This window comes from Cucumis melo, chromosome 3, assembly GCF_025177605.1.
Source record: "Cucumis melo cultivar AY chromosome 3, USDA_Cmelo_AY_1.0, whole genome shotgun sequence".
NCBI classification, from domain to species: Eukaryota; Viridiplantae; Streptophyta; class Magnoliopsida; order Cucurbitales; family Cucurbitaceae; genus Cucumis; species Cucumis melo.
Window position 1 is genome coordinate 13007149 of NC_066859.1, and position 18135 is coordinate 13025283.

Sequence of the window (18135 nt, forward strand, 5' to 3'; positions counted from 1 at the left end):
TCTAATATGGATTTAGAATGGTCTAGTGTTGTTGACAGTGGGATGGATAATTTGTGTTCTTTGCTGCCTTCTTCTTCCATTGATGACGATTTTCAAATTATTACGGATATTCATGTTAGTAGCTTGTCTTCTACATTCAATTTGAAAGAAAAGGATATGTTTGCTAGCAAGGAATTACTATCAAAGTCATTTTACTACATTGCTATAAAGAACAACTTTGAGTTCAAGACTGTGAGATCAAATTCTAAATCTATTGAGTTTAAGTGCTCCCAAGATAATTGTCCATGGTATGTTCGTGCATCTCGTTACAAGGGTGGGGAATTATGGCGACTAAGGAAGTATATTGCTAATCACAATTGCTCCATAAATGTTATTCAAACTACTTATAAACAAGCATCTTCATCATTGATTAGTGATTGTATTGTAAAAGACTTTAGTTCTTTTGACCGTTCGACTCCAAATGATATTATGATTCACATGCGTACTAAACTTGGTGTAAATGTTAGCTACTATAAAGCGTGGAGGGCAAAGGAACTTGTTATGAATTCTTTGAATGGTGAAGCAAAAGAATCTTATGCCTTGATTCCAAACTTTTTTATGAAACTAAAAGAAATTAACCTAGGTATGTTTTTATTCTTACAATTTATATATCATCAATCAAGCTTTTAATGATATGGTCTATCACTGACAAGTTCTATCAGTGATAGGCCTTATAGTAAATGAGCATATCATCAGACGACTGGTGTTATGGTGGTTTACTATAGGGTCTATCAGTGATAAACCATATCAGTGACAGACCTATAGTAAAACTGATACAGAGGGACATTTTAATAATATTTTTAATTTTAGGTTCATTCACTGCTTATGAAACTGATACAGAGGGACATTTTAAGTACTGTTTTATGGCTATTGGAGCATGCATTGAAGGATGGAAATATTGTAGGCCCAATATATCAGTTGACGGTACATTTTTGAAATCTAAATATGGTGGAACTCTTTTGACAGCCTCAACAATTGATGGTAATAATCAAATTTTCCCATTGGCCTTTAGTATTGTAGATTCTGAAAATGATGCATCCTAGAGATGGTTTTTTGAGAATATAAAGAATAGTTTAGGGGATCGGGAAGATTTAGTTGTAATATCTGATCGACATTTAAGTATCCCAAAAAGTGTTCATAATGTTTTTCCAAATGCTGAATATTGCGTTTGTTTGCAACACCTTCTAAAAATTTTGAAGTTGATATATAAGGACCCTATAATTGATAAGCTCTTCTTTAGATGTGGAAAAGCATATACAGTTGTTGATTTTGAGACTAATATGAGATGGATGGAGTCTATGTATCCTAGTATACGAGACTATCTTAGTAAGGTTAGTTTTGAAAAGTGGGCTCGAGCATACTGTACAAGGAAAAGATATCAAATGATGACTACAAACATTTCAGAAAGCTTAAATGCAGTTCTAAAAGAATCTAGAGATTTTCCTGTTGCAGCATTACTCGATTCTATCAGAAAAATACTTCAAAATTGGTTTTATGAACGAAGAAAAGTTGCATGTTGTATGAGAACTGTTTTAACTAGTTGGGCTGAAGGAGAATTACGAATTCAACATCAAAACTCAAGAAGCTTCACAGTAAGTTTTTGTGTTTCAATGTTTATTTATTTAATTAAAGGGTAATGTAACAAGACCTATCAATGATAAACTCTATCACTGATAGATTCTTATCCGTGATTGTTTATATCAGCGATAGATTCTATCGGTGATAAACCATATATGTTGACTAAGTTTTTTTTTTCTCCAGGTTAATGCTATTAATGATGTTGAATTTCAAGTGATTGATGGAAGAAAACAATTTATTGTACGGTTAGATTGCAAATCATGTACCTGTCGCGTTTGGGATCTTGATAAAATTCCATGTGCCCACGCTCTTGCTGTTCTTCGTGGGTGTAATATGAATGCTTACTCTTTTGTTTCCAAGTATTTTTTGTCAAGTACTTTGATTTCAACTTATACTTGATCAAGTTCGTCCGGTTGGGAACCATGCTAATTAGAAATCTATTGGGATTAAGAATAACATACTACCTCCAACTTTCAAGCGTCGAGCAGGACGACCGCGAAAACAAAGAATACTATCAATTGGCGAAAAGAAAAGTCACTCAAGATGCAGTCGTTGTCATCGTGCTGGTCACAATCGTAGAAATTGTAAATTTCCACCATTTTTACAGTGACGTGATATTATGTTTTCTATAATAAACTTTTAGCTTTAGCAGATAGAGCATTTATTTTGTGTGTGTAGTAAATACTTTCTATTTGTTTGACTCAAACCGTTCAATAATAATCTACCTTTTTCTCAAGACTATAAAAGTAAAAGTGACTTTATTGTAAAGTCTATCACAGATAGTTTCTATCAATAATAGATTTTATTGTGTAGTTATCACCAATAGTTTCTACCAGCGATAGAAACCAATATACAATTGAAGGAACTAAAAGGGATAATTGATGAAAGGAATAGTTCAAACCTTTCAATTATAATCTACCTTTTTCTCAAGACTATATTGTAAAGTAGTAATATGAAGTAATCCACTATAAAGTCTATCATAGATAGTTTCTATCAATGATAGACTTTATTGTGTAGTCATCATCAATGATAGAAACCAATGTACAACTGAAGGAACTAGAAGGGATAATTGATGAAAGGAATGGTTCAATAAATACTAATCTCAATGCAAACAAAGACAGACAAAAAACTTTTTCTTCATTAATATGGTAAAATCAACTAACAGTATATGAAGGTCCAATGTGAACTCTGTCATAAACATCCACAAAACAACTATTGCACTACAATATCTATCTACTAAACATTAAGAGATTTGCAATGTGAAGTCTATCACAAATATCAACAAAACTACTGCACTACAATATCCATCTACTTATAATTGAGAGATTTGCAAATCAAAACTAGGTGCTAGATCCTTTATTCTAGGAGAATGTCTTGTTGGTTTTGGAGAATCATTCTTCTTGCCTCTTACATTCTTTTGTTCTTTCACATTCTCCAACACTTTCTTTGATGGTTTAGGTTGTCTCTTCGGCCTAGTTTTTTCAATATTCGTCGCTATTTCCATAATTTTCACTTTTGCCTTTTCTTGAACAACCTGAAAATATATAATATTGAATTAGAGTTTATCTACATATATACATTAAGTCTATCATAAAACAACAAAATGTGATTATTATAATACCTTCACTTTGTTTGATGTGTCATGCACCATTTTTGACTTATTTTCACGATGATTATCATCTTCCTCGGTTTCCTCATTATCTTCAATCTTTTGCAGATATTAATATTAGTATTGCAATGAAAAGAATTATAGAAATTGTCAATATCCTATCATTGATAGACTTTTGAATCATAATTGAGATTTCAGAATAGTCTATCACTAATAGACTTAAATCATAGAAAGAATAGTCTATCATTGATACAATTCTACCATTGATAGACTTTTCACACACAAACATAATAGTCTTGGAAAAAATAAAAGTAAAAGAACTAGAAGCTTTAATAATTTTACCTCTTTCTCTTTATCAACATCAGCATCAATCATTTCTAAACTTATTAGTGGAGGAGGATTCTTTTCCAAGGGCTCTTGAGATTGTTTTTCACTTTCACATTTGTGCGAAAGTCTTTGATTTACCACTTCTGTCAGTGAAAGTAACAAACGAACAATCTCCTCTTGTCCCTTCTTCAAGCAGTCTAAATCTTCTTTGTGCTGTTTTTTTAAATCTTTAATATCTTCATGTAAAGAAGATATTCTTTCTGCCATATTGCTTTCCTTCACAGCACAGGCTTCTTCATCCAATCTATCATTTTCTAATTCCAAAAAATATCTGTAGTACTCAAATTTCATTTCTTCTTCTGATGCAACAATAGGGACCACAGATAGCTAAAAAACAAAATATATAATCAGTGTTAAACAAAAAAGAAACTATCACTGATATGGATCTATAACTGATAAGGATCTATCACTGATATGGATCTATCACTGATAAGTATCTATCACTGATAAGGATCTATCACTGATATGGATCTATCACTTAGTAACAACAAATTTAGAAAATACTAGAAACGAAAACAAATGAAACATACATTTTTTTTCCAGAAAGATGTTGTCTTCAAGATCTTGCCAATCGAGTTGTTCACTGGATTCCCAATTTAATATTCTTGGACACCCTTTCCCTATTCTTGTCACATACTCACTAGCAAGTTGAGGAAGTATTTCGTATGCCCAGTAAGCTAGAACCATAGGAAAGCCTTGTAGAAAGGCATACGCTTTAGATTCTGTTTCTAAGTTCTTAAACTTTCTTTTAGATTTCACCGCATTTTGAATGAATTGGTTTGTAAGACTAAAACACAACCTTCCCCAAGGATAATTCCTAAACTTCTCTTTATCATCCAACATTTTTACATGTTTTAAATCCAACATATTATGATTTTATTTAGGAATTAAAACATTGTACAAGAAGTAAAGGTTGGCTAATTTTACTAGCTCTTTTTCATCGGTGCAGGATTTACAGTGATAGTTAAAAGCAATCTTCAATTCTTGTCTACTAATGGAAGTGTTATTTCTAAAAAACAATTGTTTAACCATAGACTCATTTTCTTCCGTTGCATCTAAAACATCTTCTATAGGATATTCACCACAATTTAATCCTGTAATCAAACAAAAATCTCGCAGTCCAAACTCCACAATGTTACCTTCGATGTTGAAAAGAAGAACATTCTTGTCGGTTGAGACACATTGTCTTCTAATCAAGTGTGCTAATAGTTGTAAAGGTATTTTTGTCATTTTTAAATTTAACAAGTGCTCAAATGGTCATTCTTTAAACAAGTCTAGACAACTAGGTGATAAACTTTCGATAATATGGTCAGAAGTTTATAGATTACAGTACACAGTGATTCTCAAGGTTGACTTCCACATTTCTTTGGGAATAATTAATTGTTTTCCCTATTTAGAGCAACATAATTGTTACAAATATGCAACATACTAACTTAGAAACAAAACAATATATATATAATGGAATACCTTCTCTTTTTTTATCTTCTTTTTGCTTGATGAAGCTTCATGTGTTGAGACTCTTTTTGCACATTTTTCATTTGGTTCGCTTTCCATAATATCTTTTTTTTTATCCATCTATTAAAATTACAACAAACACATCAACCCAATGAACTAAACATCCCCCAAACATATCAGTGATACAAACATATAATAACAATCCAACACAAACAAAGTAAAACATCCTTCAAGCTGATAGAAACATATCACTGATAGAACATAAACAACATCACATAAAAATATACACTAAGACACAAACCTATACACTAAACTAAAATATACACTAACACACAAACCTATACACTAAACTAAAAATATACATTAAACTAAATTATCACTGATAGACCCTAACCCTATACACTAACACACAACCCTAAAACAGATCAGCATGTTATACATTCCAACATAAACCAGTTAAACATCCTCTAAATTCGTTAATCAGTGATAGAAACATATCACTGACAGACCCTAAGCAACGTAACACACAAAATCTAAATTAGACTAGAGCTTTTACTAATTTCCCAAGTCAAACAGGCTAAACATCTTCGAAGACTATCAGGGATTGAAACATATCAACGATAGACCCTAGGCAACAACATATAAGAAGTGCACATTAAACTAAAATATCTAATAACAATCCAACACAAACAAGTAAAACATCCTTCAAGTCTATAGAAACAGATCACTGATATAACATAAACAACATCACATAAAAATATACATTAAACTAAATTATCTACTAACATCCCAATGCAAACAAACTAAATATCCCTCAAGACTATCAGTGATAAAAATATATCACCGATAGACCCTAACCCTATACACTAACACACAAACCTAAAACAGATCTGCATGTTAAACATTTCAACATAAATAAGTTAAACTCTAAATCAGTGATAGAAGCACATCATTGATAGACACAAACTGAAAAACATAGTGCATAACATAGTGCGGCAGAATGAAAACAAAATGGAAGAAAATAGTACCTGCAGCGTGGCGGAAGGAAAACAAAATAGAAGAAAGTAGTAGGGTAGCGCGGTACCGGCACCAGAAAACCAAATGGGAGTAGGAAGAAAGTGGAAGAAAATAGAAAGAGGAGGAAACGCAAACTCCACAATGTGCTTGAAATCGTCTGCACTTTCCCACTCGCAAAGAATCTGCTTGAAACGCAAAGAAAGTGGAAGAAAATATATGTAGGGGTAATTTCATATTTTTCATTAAAAATTGCCATATTTGCAATTTTTTATAATTTTTGCTATATCCTTAATATATTTTGGGTCAAATGATATATACCCACTCGCCCCTTAATGGCATGGGGTGAGCATAAATCTAAGATTTTTATAGATTTCGAAGTTGTTTCGATAAAAAGTTAGAGGAGAATATTCCTTAAAATGGTTGAAAAATATTAATTTTGATACAATAATTGATGGATAAAAATGGGTATACTGACTTTATTTACGGGAAAACTACATTGAATAGCAAAATTTATTTGTATATTTGCAAGCATAACCACAGTTTTTTTTAAATGATTTATAGCAAAATCATTTAAGAATGTTGAAAGAATTTTTAAGTTTGAGGACATTAAAGAGTAAATTACTATTAATGACAAACTTAAAATTTTTTCAATCTTTTTCCTTTAGAACTCAAATCGTGAGAAACTTAAAAAAGTGAAAAACTTAGAACACCACATCTAGAGAGAGTTAATTTCTGCATTTTTAAAGAGAAATTTAGGGTTACTCTTTTAATTGCTATAATCTAGTGAAACCCCCTCTACATGGCATAACTTGAACGACAAAGAAAAACTTGAGTGAACGGCAGCACAAGGAATGGACAAAAGAGAGAGTCGAATAGCCATTGAGATTCAAACTACGATTGCAATGAGAGCCCCAACGACGACTAGTAGACACGACAACAGGCAGACGAGACCTAAAGCAGACGATGACAATCGGTTAAAGAGAGGGTGGCGGCTGGAATGAGTTCACGAAGAAGAAAGGTTCTTTTTTGAGTAACAATAAGTTTGATCATGCATGAAAGGTGTTTGAGAAAATGTCTTTCACATTTTTCTAATTGGAGAAATTATTGGGGGGATTTTCAAAATACAACGGGGTTAGATTTTTCTATTTAACCATTTTCTTTTCTTTTTGTGCAATGGTGGTTTCTGTTTGTGCATTTCGGATGTGTAATGTGTTTCATATATTTAAGTTTTTGTTGTTTGGTTTCTTACTTAGTCTCCACCTCTTCTTGCTCCAAAAATACATTTTAAAATTGTTTGTGCATTTGGATGTGTAAAGTTCTCTTTTAAGGTTTTGGAGTTTACGATGTTGTCCATTAGTGTTGAACGATTGTACTACCAACTAAATGTATCAATATATTAAAGTAGATGGAAAAATGCAATGGAATGACAATCGTAAACTATCAACCATGTGACAAACAATACAAGGTATTAAGTTTATGGGTGAAAGTGAAGATTTTTTATTTTTTTTCTTTCACTTATTGGTTATGACTGTCTCAAAAAGTGTCTAGTTTCATCATTTGTTATCGAACTTGTTTATCTATATGCTTTTAATGTATGAAATCTTTTTTTATTGGTGATTTTCATCTGATTACTATTTAATTGTCATGTGATTGTTATCTTATTGATATTCGATTGTACTTGATTATCATCTTTTTGTATTATATACTTATATATCAATGTAATCTTAAGATATTCTTTTTGGTAGACTATAGAGTTCTAAGCCAATATTAGCAACATATTTTTAAATGTTGTTTTTGTCTTATTAAGAAATTCCACTCGTTGACACCCAATTATTTGTATAGTTGCCATTAATTGCATATGATTGTCCTGTGAATTTCATTGGATGTTAAGTACTTTATGTTGGAGTTCTGTTCAGCAGCGATCAATGATAGGTTTAGTGTCATGTGGGTCTTTGGCCGACTGGGTTGAATTTCGACAAGTGGATCTCGTGTTCAAGGGTTGAATTTTTGGACGAGTTTGGTCTCGGTTTCAAAGGCTTCATTATGCATGTAATGCTCTCTATACATTATGTGTTTGGCTGATGGTATATGTCACACCTCCTTTAGAACCACCTAATCTCAACCAAAGAGGTGGCGTGAAACCAATAAATACTATTCTCCTACTAAACGATACCTGTTGACCCTATTAGAATTGTAAACCTTGAATTTCAAGTCTTTAGAGAATTTTGAGTAATCATTGATCTCCAAAATTTCTAAGCATTTTTAAAGAACTTAAGGATTGATTTTAGTTGAACTTAGTAGCTAAGGATTATTATTCAAGGAAAAATTGAAAAATAATTATTGCTAAGGTTTTTAGTAATTATAGTCAGATCAAAGAACCCTAGAAACCCTCTTAAGACTAGTGTGGTGACTTCGGTTAAAAGAAAATTTTATTTCAAGAGTCAGTTAAGAATGATATTTAGGTAATTTATTTTGTATCATAAAAGGTGCGTTATTATAAGAGTCTTATGTTTTGAATGTCATGGAAGCTTTAAATTAAGAAAAAAGGAAAAGAAGATTGTCAAAGGAAGGGGTTGGCGACAAGGAAGATTGTCATGCCCCGTCCCACAACACAAACTTTTCCTCACGTTGTGGTACACGAACACGACTTGAACAACCCTAATGCTTCTAAACGAAAAGCCAGAACGCTCAACTTAAACTTATATCTTTACCTTTTTTATCTTAACACTTAAGATAATAAAACGACTTCCTTTATTAACTCAATATACGAACAATACATTTACATATTTTCTTTACAAATAATAATTAAAAACAAAATCTTCAAGCTTCCAACACCTAGCTTAGCTTCTTCAAATTTAAACTTAGAATGTCTAACACCTCAATGCGTAGCTGCTTGCCTTATCCTTTTCTAACTTGGTTTCAACACCTTGTAACCTAGGAAAGGAAAACTTAAATCGTAAGTTAAATACTTAGTGAGTAAGGTTTTAGAAATCCTTTAGGGAGTAAAATTCAATCAATAAATTCATTTTTGTTAATAGGCTCTCAATGCCTCATTTAAAACATAAAACACACATTAACTTTCTCTTATTCATTTCACTAAGAACATGAACCAGTCCCACACATAGACTACTGTAATCACCAGCATTCCTCGGAAAATTTCTCGGTTCATTTTGTGTTGCTCAAGTTGCTAACTCAATACGCTCCTTTCAACATATTGGCCAACTTCTTACCGCCAAGTGGTCCTTTTACCCCATGGTTGCCTTGACTCACTTCGTGCACATAATAGCTAGCTTATGATAGGAATAAAACTAATGAATTATTCGCATACATACATAAAATTAATACATAGAAAATTTAGCTTCAAAACATAACTTAGGTACTTCCATTAGATTCATGCTTGCTTTCTCCTAAACTTAACATGTATAACAATATTACTATGACAACATAAGACTTTAAAAAGAATACTGTTAGGGAAATTATTAACTCATTTATTTATACATTATTTTCAATCCATATTATACATATATTCATTATTTTGATATTTTTGTGTAGAATATGAAAGAAGACCACGTTACAAATCCAATACAATGAAAATCACCTAAAACGAAGTCTGAACGAAGGAGAACGGTCAATTTAAAGTTTAAGGGCTAATTGATAAATATTCAAAAATTCGTGACACGCTTTAGCCATCTACACGTGCGAGCCACACCTAGGTCACGCGTTCAAATCCCAAGCGTTGCATTATTTTCCAAGATTACTCAAAGTCAAAGTGACATCATTTTGATCCTTCCCTTCACGCCTTAGACGACATAGGTTCGAATCACACCAGACGCAAAATAAACTCAAATTATTCAAATCCTTTGTACGCGTGCGTTCTTCATCCACCTCTTTCACCTCTCTCCTGCATGTGCCTTTTTCCCACCACCCGAATTCGATCCTTAGCACCTGCAAATAATTTTTTAAGAATATTTCAGTGGTATTTTCATAAATATTTAGCAAAAATCCAAAAAATAACTAATTATTTCATCAATTGGAGTGCACGGCTAGCTTTAAAGTCACAGTTTCGAGCCTCATGAGTGGCTATTTCCAAATATTTTCTAAATACATTCATTTTTTTCCCAAGTTCATCATAAATTCACCATTTTCTCTCAAATAAACACAAAATTCTTCCAAAACTCTCTCAAAATCTAGAAATTACTCCTCCATTCTGCCTTTATTTTTTTCTCAATTAATTTCTAGAATTATTTCGTTCCTACTCGTGTTTCAAATAATTGGCCCATGTGTATCAATTATAGAAAGCTAAACAAGGTAACTCTAAAAGATCACTTCCCATTACCTTTCATAGATCTAATGATTGAATAATTAGGAGGGAAATCTTACTTTTGCTTTCTAGATGGATTTTCTAGATTTTATCAAATACCCATAGCATCTGAAGGACAACATAAGACAACTTTTACATATGAATTTGGAAGTTTTGCTTTTAGAAAAATGCTTTCTGGACTATATAGTGCTCCTGCAACATTTCAACAATACATGTTAAGCATATTCACTGATTTCATAGGAAAATGCATAGAAATGTTCATGGATGATTTCACAGTTTATGGTAATGATTTTGATTCTTACTTGAATAGCTTAGAGTTGATTTTAAAGAGATGTATTGATACTAACTTACTGCTTAACTTTGAACAGTGTCATTTCATGGCTTCTTACAGTATAGTACTAGGTCACTTAGTATCATCTAAGGGAATAGAAGTTGACAAAGTTAAAATAGATGTCATTCTAAACTTGTCCTATCCTACTTTTTTAAAGGATGTTAGATTATTTTTGGGTAGTGTCGGATTTTATAGAAGGTTCATTAAAGACTTTTTTAAGATAGCTTTGCCTTTGACAAATTTACTTCAAAAAGATGTCCCTTTTGTAATTGATGATAAATGCATGCATGCTTTTGATACTTTGAAAGATAAGTTGACTTATTCTCCTATCTTGCAAACTCCTAATTGGAACCTGCCATTTGAGATCATGTGTGGTGCAGGTCATTATGCATTAGGTGCAGTGCTAGGACAAAAAGTAAATAAAAAATTGCATGTTATATATTTTGCATCTCTAACTCTAAACTCTGCTCAAGCTAATTACTCCACAACTGAAAAAGAGATTTTGTCTATAATCTTTGCTCTTGACAAATTTTGTTGCTACTTAATTGGATAAAAAATAATTGTCTTTACTGATCATGCAGCTATAAAATATCTTGCAAACAAAAATGAGAGTAAGGCAAGGATAATCAGATGGGTACTCCTACTTCAAGAGTTCGATTTGACAATTAAAGATAGGAAAGGTATGTACAATCTCATTGTCAATCACCTAAGTAGAATTGTTAAAAAACAAGATGAAAATTCGATAAGGGAGCATTTATTTGATGAATACCTCTTCAAGTTAGGTTTACACACTCCATGGTACACCGACATTGTTAATTACCTTGTAACCAATAAACTTCCTTCTCATTTCTCTTATAATCAAAAATGAAAATTGAAAAATGAGTCAATGCATTATGTTTGGAAGTCTTCTTGTCTTTGCAAAATAGGAATAGATCAAGTTGTTAGAAGATGTGTTGCTGAAAATGAGCATGAATTTATTTTATCATTTGGCCATGAAAGAGCATGTGGAGGACATTTTGGTCCCAAACGTACTGCTAGGAAGATTTTAGATTTTGGATTCTACTGGAAAACATTATTTGCTGACTCTTATACATATTGCAAATCATGTGAAAAATGTCAAAAGTTTGGCTCTATTTTCAAAAGGAATGAAATGTCATTGAAACCAATTCTCCCTTGTGAAGTCTTCGATATTTGGGGAATTGATTTCGTGGGACCATTTTCTTCCTCTTTTGGAAACCTTTATATTCTCCTAGTAGTCAATTATGTGTCCAAATAGGTGGAGGCAACCCCAACTAAAACTAACTTTTCCTCCATTGTTTCCTCTTTCTTAGTTGAAAACATTTTCTCTAGGTTCGGTACTTCCAAAGCCATAATAAGTGACCAAGGAACTCACTTTTGCAACTGGACCATTTAGGCATTGAAGAAAAAATACGGAGTGCAATTTCGAGTTTCAACTTCGTATCATCCTCAAACAAATGGCCAAGTAAAATTTTTCAATCGAGAGGTAAAGTCTATTCTTCAAAAAACTGTTAATCCTTATAGAAAAGATTAGAGCATTAGATTGAAAGATGCACTTTGGGCTTAAAGGATAGGTTATAAAACACCCATATGCACAATACCTTCCAAATTAGTGTTTGGTAAAGCCTGTCATCTTCCTATAGAATTAGAACACAAAACTTTTTAGGCTATTAAAATGTGCAACTTATCTCTTGAAGAAAGCCGACAAGAATAGATTGTTAGAACTTTATGAGTTAAAAGAACATAAACTTGACTCTTATGAGAACTTTAAAATCCACAAAGAGAAAACCAAACTTTACAATGATAGAAAGATTCTTAAAAAAGAGTTCAAAGTAGGGGATAAAGTGCTTCTTTATAACTCGTCTCTATCTTTTATGCTGGGCAAACTAAAATTTAAGTGGATTGGCGCATTTTTTGTTTCTAATGTCTTTGACTTTGGTGCATTTGAGATTATAAGTGAGAAAATAGGAAAAATTCTTAAAGTAATTTAGCATAGACTCAAAGTCTTCATTGAAGGAGAATTCACATCATCCCAAGTGTGCAAGATCACACTTCTCCATCCCACCTACACTTAAGATCACGAGAATAAACGGTCGAGCAACCAACCTTAAAAACTTGTGCTTCCTTAAGGCAGTTAGGCATCAAATTTTATCGCTTTCTTTAATTTATGTCTATCTTTTTCATTTGCTTTCTAATTTCTAGTTTTTGCATTTTAATAAAACTAAGAAAATTTCCTTTCTTTTTATAGGAATGAACAATTGCATACCAATAAGGAATTCAATATTTTCTCCATGCAAGTTTTCCACCAAGCAAATATCAAGAAACATCCATGGGAGTACACTATTCCCCTTTTCTTTCTCTTTCACTTTACTTTGCTTTTCAAAAGCTTTAAGGACAAAACAATTTTTAAGTGGGTGTGGGTAGCATATTTCTTGGTACTTAGCTTGCATGTGTATGAATATGGAGTCCTTTTTTTTCTTCAAAGTTGCATATGTGCCTAACCCTTGAGCTGAGCTCGAGTTTGTGAATTGTTATATTTTGGATATATTTGTGAATTGTTATATTCAGAATATGTTGAGAATAAGCTATTATCTTTATTTTATTTTATTTTACTTTTTTTTGTTTTAAGCCTCTTTTTAGCCATACCATATTGAAATATGAATGCTTGAACGAAAAATTGTATGTGTATTGTGATTGAATGATTGCATGTATAATACAATAAGAGCATGGATACATTTCTAGCCTTGTCTTCTCAATCGCATTATTATAATATGCCTATGATACCTTTAGTCCAAATCTAGCCTAGATAGAGTTTAAAAAGGATAGAAGCTACTCTTTAGAAGTTGAGAAGGCTTTAACAGTTTTGTCTTGTCAACATGAGTTGGAAGCCTCTTGTCTAGCCACAACGAACTAAATCCTTTTAGAAAAGATTAGACATTGATGAAACTCTTTGTCACTTTAGAAGGAGCAGTTAAATTTAGAAACTAAATTTAGAACCATAAAAAGGTAGCCCACTGGTTCTAGTAAGGCCTAGTTACCACATTACTTACCAAAGAAAGAAAAGAGAGGCTTGCAAAAAAAAAAAAAAGGAAAAAAATTCAAACAAAAAGTGAGGCTATCAAGAGTTAAAAAAGTATAGAAAAAAAAATGCAATATGCATTAGAAAAACCTCGTAAAAAAAGTGAAAATTTGGTTAGGTCAAGTAATTGTGTTGAGTTTCCTAACTATTAGAACTTTTGGGGGAAAACTTCACTTTTGACCTAAGTAAAACTAGACAACCTTCTCTTAGCGTTATAAACATAGCATCTAGTTTGACAAGGGCTTTGAAAAGAGGAGGAGTCCTTCCCGATCCATAAGTAGGGGGAAAACGAGTCTAAGGGGTCTTTCATGTTTTTCAAAGCATGTCTAGCATCCGAGTAGCAAAACTTGAGCGTCTTTCTAAACCGTGCTTGTTCCGGACAAACTTAGTTAAACCCAAACCTTAACCGATAACTTGTAATCTCTTTGATAATTTGAACTAAGTTTAAGCATAGGTTTGGATAGACGGTTAAGCCATTGAGTAACATCGCTAGGTTAACTCGTTAGAAATGCATCATCTATACACTTGCATGAACGCTTGTTTTTATCTTAAGTTTATGTTTGCTTCCCCTGCCTGCTGCTTGAATGTTTGATATTAGATTTATTTTGCTCGGGACGAACAAAGCTTAAGTGGGGGTATTTTGTTGGGGCAATTATTGACCCATTTATTTGTACACTATTCTCAATCCATAATATACATATATTAATTATTTTGATATTTTTGTGTAGAATATGAAAGAAGACTCTATTATGAACCCAACGCATCAAAAATCACCTAAAACAAAGTTTGAATGAAGGAGAACGACCAATTTGAAGTTTAGGGGTAAATCGGTAAATATTCAAAAAGTTGTGACACGCGTCAGGCATCTGCACGTGCAAGCCACACCCAGGTCATGCATTCAAATCCCAAGCACTGCATTATTTTCCAGGATCACTCAAAGTCAAAACGACATCATTTTGATCGTCCCTTTCGCGTGGCTTAGACGTCATGAGTTCGAATCTCACCAGATGCAAAATAAACTCGAATTATTCAAATCCTGCGTAGGCCACATTCTTTATCTACCTCTATCCACCTCTCTCCTTGCGCCATGAGTCACTTTCTGGTTTTGTGCACCTCTCCCACCACCCGAGTTCAATCCTTAGCAGTTGTAAATAATTTTTAAAGAATATTTCAGTGGCATTTTTGTAAATATTTAGCAAAAATTCGAAAAATAATTGATTTTTTTCATCAATTGGATCGCACTGTTGGCTTTGAAGTCACGATTTCGAGCCTCATGAGCGGTTATTTCCAAATATTTTCTATATATATATGCATTTCCCCCGCCCCAAATTCATCCTAAATTCATCATCAATTCACCATTTTCTCTCAAATAAACTTCAAATTCCCCCAAAACTCTTTGAAATCTTGAAATTACTCCTCCATTCTGCCTTTTTTTGTTCTCTCAATTAATTTCCGGAATTAATTCTTGATGGAGGGCTAATTACCAAGAGGTAAGTGGGCTAAGGGCTTTTCAATTCTTGGAGAGTTCTTCTCTAGTTTTTTTTTCTTATTAATTAGATATGATTAAATCCTTGAATTTCTTGTAGTTTTTGTTGAATCCCTAATTTTCTTGAATAAAAAATAATTCCTTTTTTCAATTACAAGTATTCTTTTCAATTTAATTCTTGATATTGTTCTTGATTCACCATTTTGTATGCAAGATACTTTAGGTATGAAAAACTAATGCAAGATTAATTTGATTGTCTGTCTACAAAAAAACTCAATCTAATTATTGATTGCAACATGTCAAATCTTGAAATTGATTAATGCTAGATGAATCTACCTTGTTCTTGGCAATTTTTGAATTTGATTGCATCAATTCTATTGTGCACAATTAAATCCAATTAATTCATTGATGGCAAATTATTTCCAAAAAAAAAATGTGAAAGATACTTTGATCTTCTTTAAAGAGCAAGAATAGGCTTTAGTTGTTATTGCAAGAATATATGCTAAATCCTTAAGGTGATTGTCTCTTTTCTTGAAATCTTGACCAAAATTCTTACAAGAAAAAACAAGTTGATCTTGCAAGAATTTTGATCAATAACCCCTTTTAATTGAGCAAAAATCATTTCATAATACTCTTAATTCAATGATGAGAATTGATTAGTGCCTTTTGCCTCTTCTCTCATTATTCTCATAAGAGTTCAACTTTTACTTTTGTTTGTGAATTGAATTTACATCCTAAATCACTTCTAAGTCTTGGTTATACTTGATTTTTCCGCACTCTTCAATTCTTCTCTTTTGCTACTAGCTAACACCATTTCTTTGGAGCTTAATTTCAAGAAACTTACTTAGCCACCATTCTCTTGGGTTCAACACCTGTACTTCCCACCAAACTACGGTCAAAAGTAAGAGTAAAATTCAAATTCTTTTTGTCGAGGCAAAGTTAGGTAAATGCAACCTACCCTTAGCAATAAATTTCATTTCTAAACATATTTGTGTTTGATTGTAACAACCTTGCCTGTACATACTTTGATACGTATTGATTTTCACTTGACAAATGCTTTTAGAAAGCTCTATTCATTCTTTAAAGAAAATCACTCACAAAACACTAAGTTTTCTTCTTCTCGGCTGATGACTTCCTAAGAAAGTCCACACTTAGTAATTTCTCTTAGTAAAATCTCAGAGCAACCTCCTCTTCAGACCTTACCCATCTATTTATACTAATCCTAAATTGGAATAATCACTCCTTAAGCTCCCTTAATTCACCAGCTCCTACTTAAAGTGTTACATGCGTAAGCTTATTAGTTTTTCAAACCATGGTTAGCTTAATTTTTAACACGTCACCAACTGTCTAATCTCAATTAGGAAATTTCCTTAAATTTCCTAACTCTCCTCACCTATCTACATCTTGCGTTATAACATAAAAATGCCTACTTCCTCTTGAACACAACTTCCTTCATCGCATGATCTAGTTTCAACGTGAATCATCAAGACATCTATTCTTCAAAATGTCTCCCTAAAAATTTATTCTATTCACAATACGGGTCTTACATAAGACATGCAAGAAGGGGTTTACGATAGCTAGGAGGAGGTGTGAAGGCCATGCCATGCAAGCTTGAGATGGAGGGCTAGGTGTCATCATCAGACCATGCAAGAACTTCTACAGATAGGGAACTTTGGAGAAGGAGAGCTTCAAATCTACTCGTGTCATTTCCTTTATTCTACTTGAAAAAATCTCCCAAATTGTGTCTAGTATTAAAAGTGAGGTTGCCAAACAAAAAAGAGTTGAGGAAGAAGGCCATCATCGACACTAAAGCATAAAATGTCATTTCTTGGGTAACTTTGAGCAATGTCCATGTCACTTCATGCCCCGAATGTCACTCAACGCAACCAAATGAGGGTGTGCCGCTTAGACATCCATTACGTATCTCTCTGCGAAATAACGTCCTGAATGCCTAATAAGCCAAAAAACTTCTTCTCTTGTCTCTTTTTGCAAAGCTCTTCTATTGAGCCTTAAAGACCTTCACAACTCTCTGCAGCGGAAAACAACTCTTTAACTTAGCTTTGTCGCCTGCTCTTATTAATTAATTCAACAACTTGTAGGCGATAAGGCGATAAGCACAAGGATAAACACAACAGAAAATAATTTACAACTTTTGAACTTTATTTCGTCGCCTAGTACTTTTACATAGTACAACTTAACTTTAACTCCTAGGCGACAAACTCAAAGAGATAACAATAAAACAGCGGAATAACTGAACTTCATCTCTTTATTAACTTAACACTTACATAGTTCATACATTACAAACTACAACCCTTAAACTTTACTTTGCATAAAATAAAACCAAGTCTGATCTTCCCACGTCTTTCTTCTTCCCACCAAGCTACTATTTTTTGCACCAAGGTGTTCTGTAGTATGACTCTAATTTCAGCCCTTTTCCTTTTTTATCATTTACAATCCAACTCAAGGGCATCCTTTGGGGTCTCCTTTCCTTTCTTCGCCTCTAAACACTGCTATTTGTTGTGGGTACCTAGAAGTGTAAAAGTTCAACTTCGTCCTTCGCCACGGTCTCCCAACCACCTCTCTTAGTGGACCACATTTAGGATTATTCCTTCCGTAACTTAGCTCTTTGACTCTCTAGCTCTCCAGGTTAGGCCTCACCAACCTGAATAATGCACTTGTCTACCTTATAAGTCAAACCATCCACGCTAAGGAGCAATCCACTTACCAACTAGCTTCTTAGATGCATGATGAGATGTCATGGCTAGCACGTCATGTAAGACTACAGAGTAACTCTATCTTTCGTCCTTAACTAGGT

At 32.9% G+C, this 18135-nt stretch overlaps 1 protein-coding gene and 1 long non-coding RNA gene across 2 annotated transcripts; one reads left to right on the forward strand and one right to left on the reverse strand.

Moving 5' to 3' along the window:
- Window positions 1-2919: 2919 nt before the first annotated feature.
- Window positions 2920-3822, reverse strand: LOC127148621 (uncharacterized). Its single transcript, XM_051082738.1, has 3 exons — window positions 3569-3822; window positions 3239-3325; window positions 2920-3151 (listed from the first exon to the last, which is right to left on the reverse strand). The coding sequence occupies exons 1-3, from the start codon at window positions 3818-3820 to the stop codon at window positions 2930-2932; spliced, it is 561 nt and encodes a 186-aa protein (XP_050938695.1). The 5' UTR covers window positions 3821-3822; the 3' UTR covers window positions 2920-2929.
- A 2930-nt stretch (window positions 3823-6752) lies between these two features.
- LOC127148530 (uncharacterized) lies at window positions 6753-15174 on the forward strand. Its single transcript, XR_007819562.1, has 3 exons — window positions 6753-7103; window positions 11319-11417; window positions 13004-15174. It is a non-coding gene; the product is annotated as an uncharacterized LOC127148530 (long non-coding RNA).
- Window positions 15175-18135: the final 2961 nt, after the last annotated feature.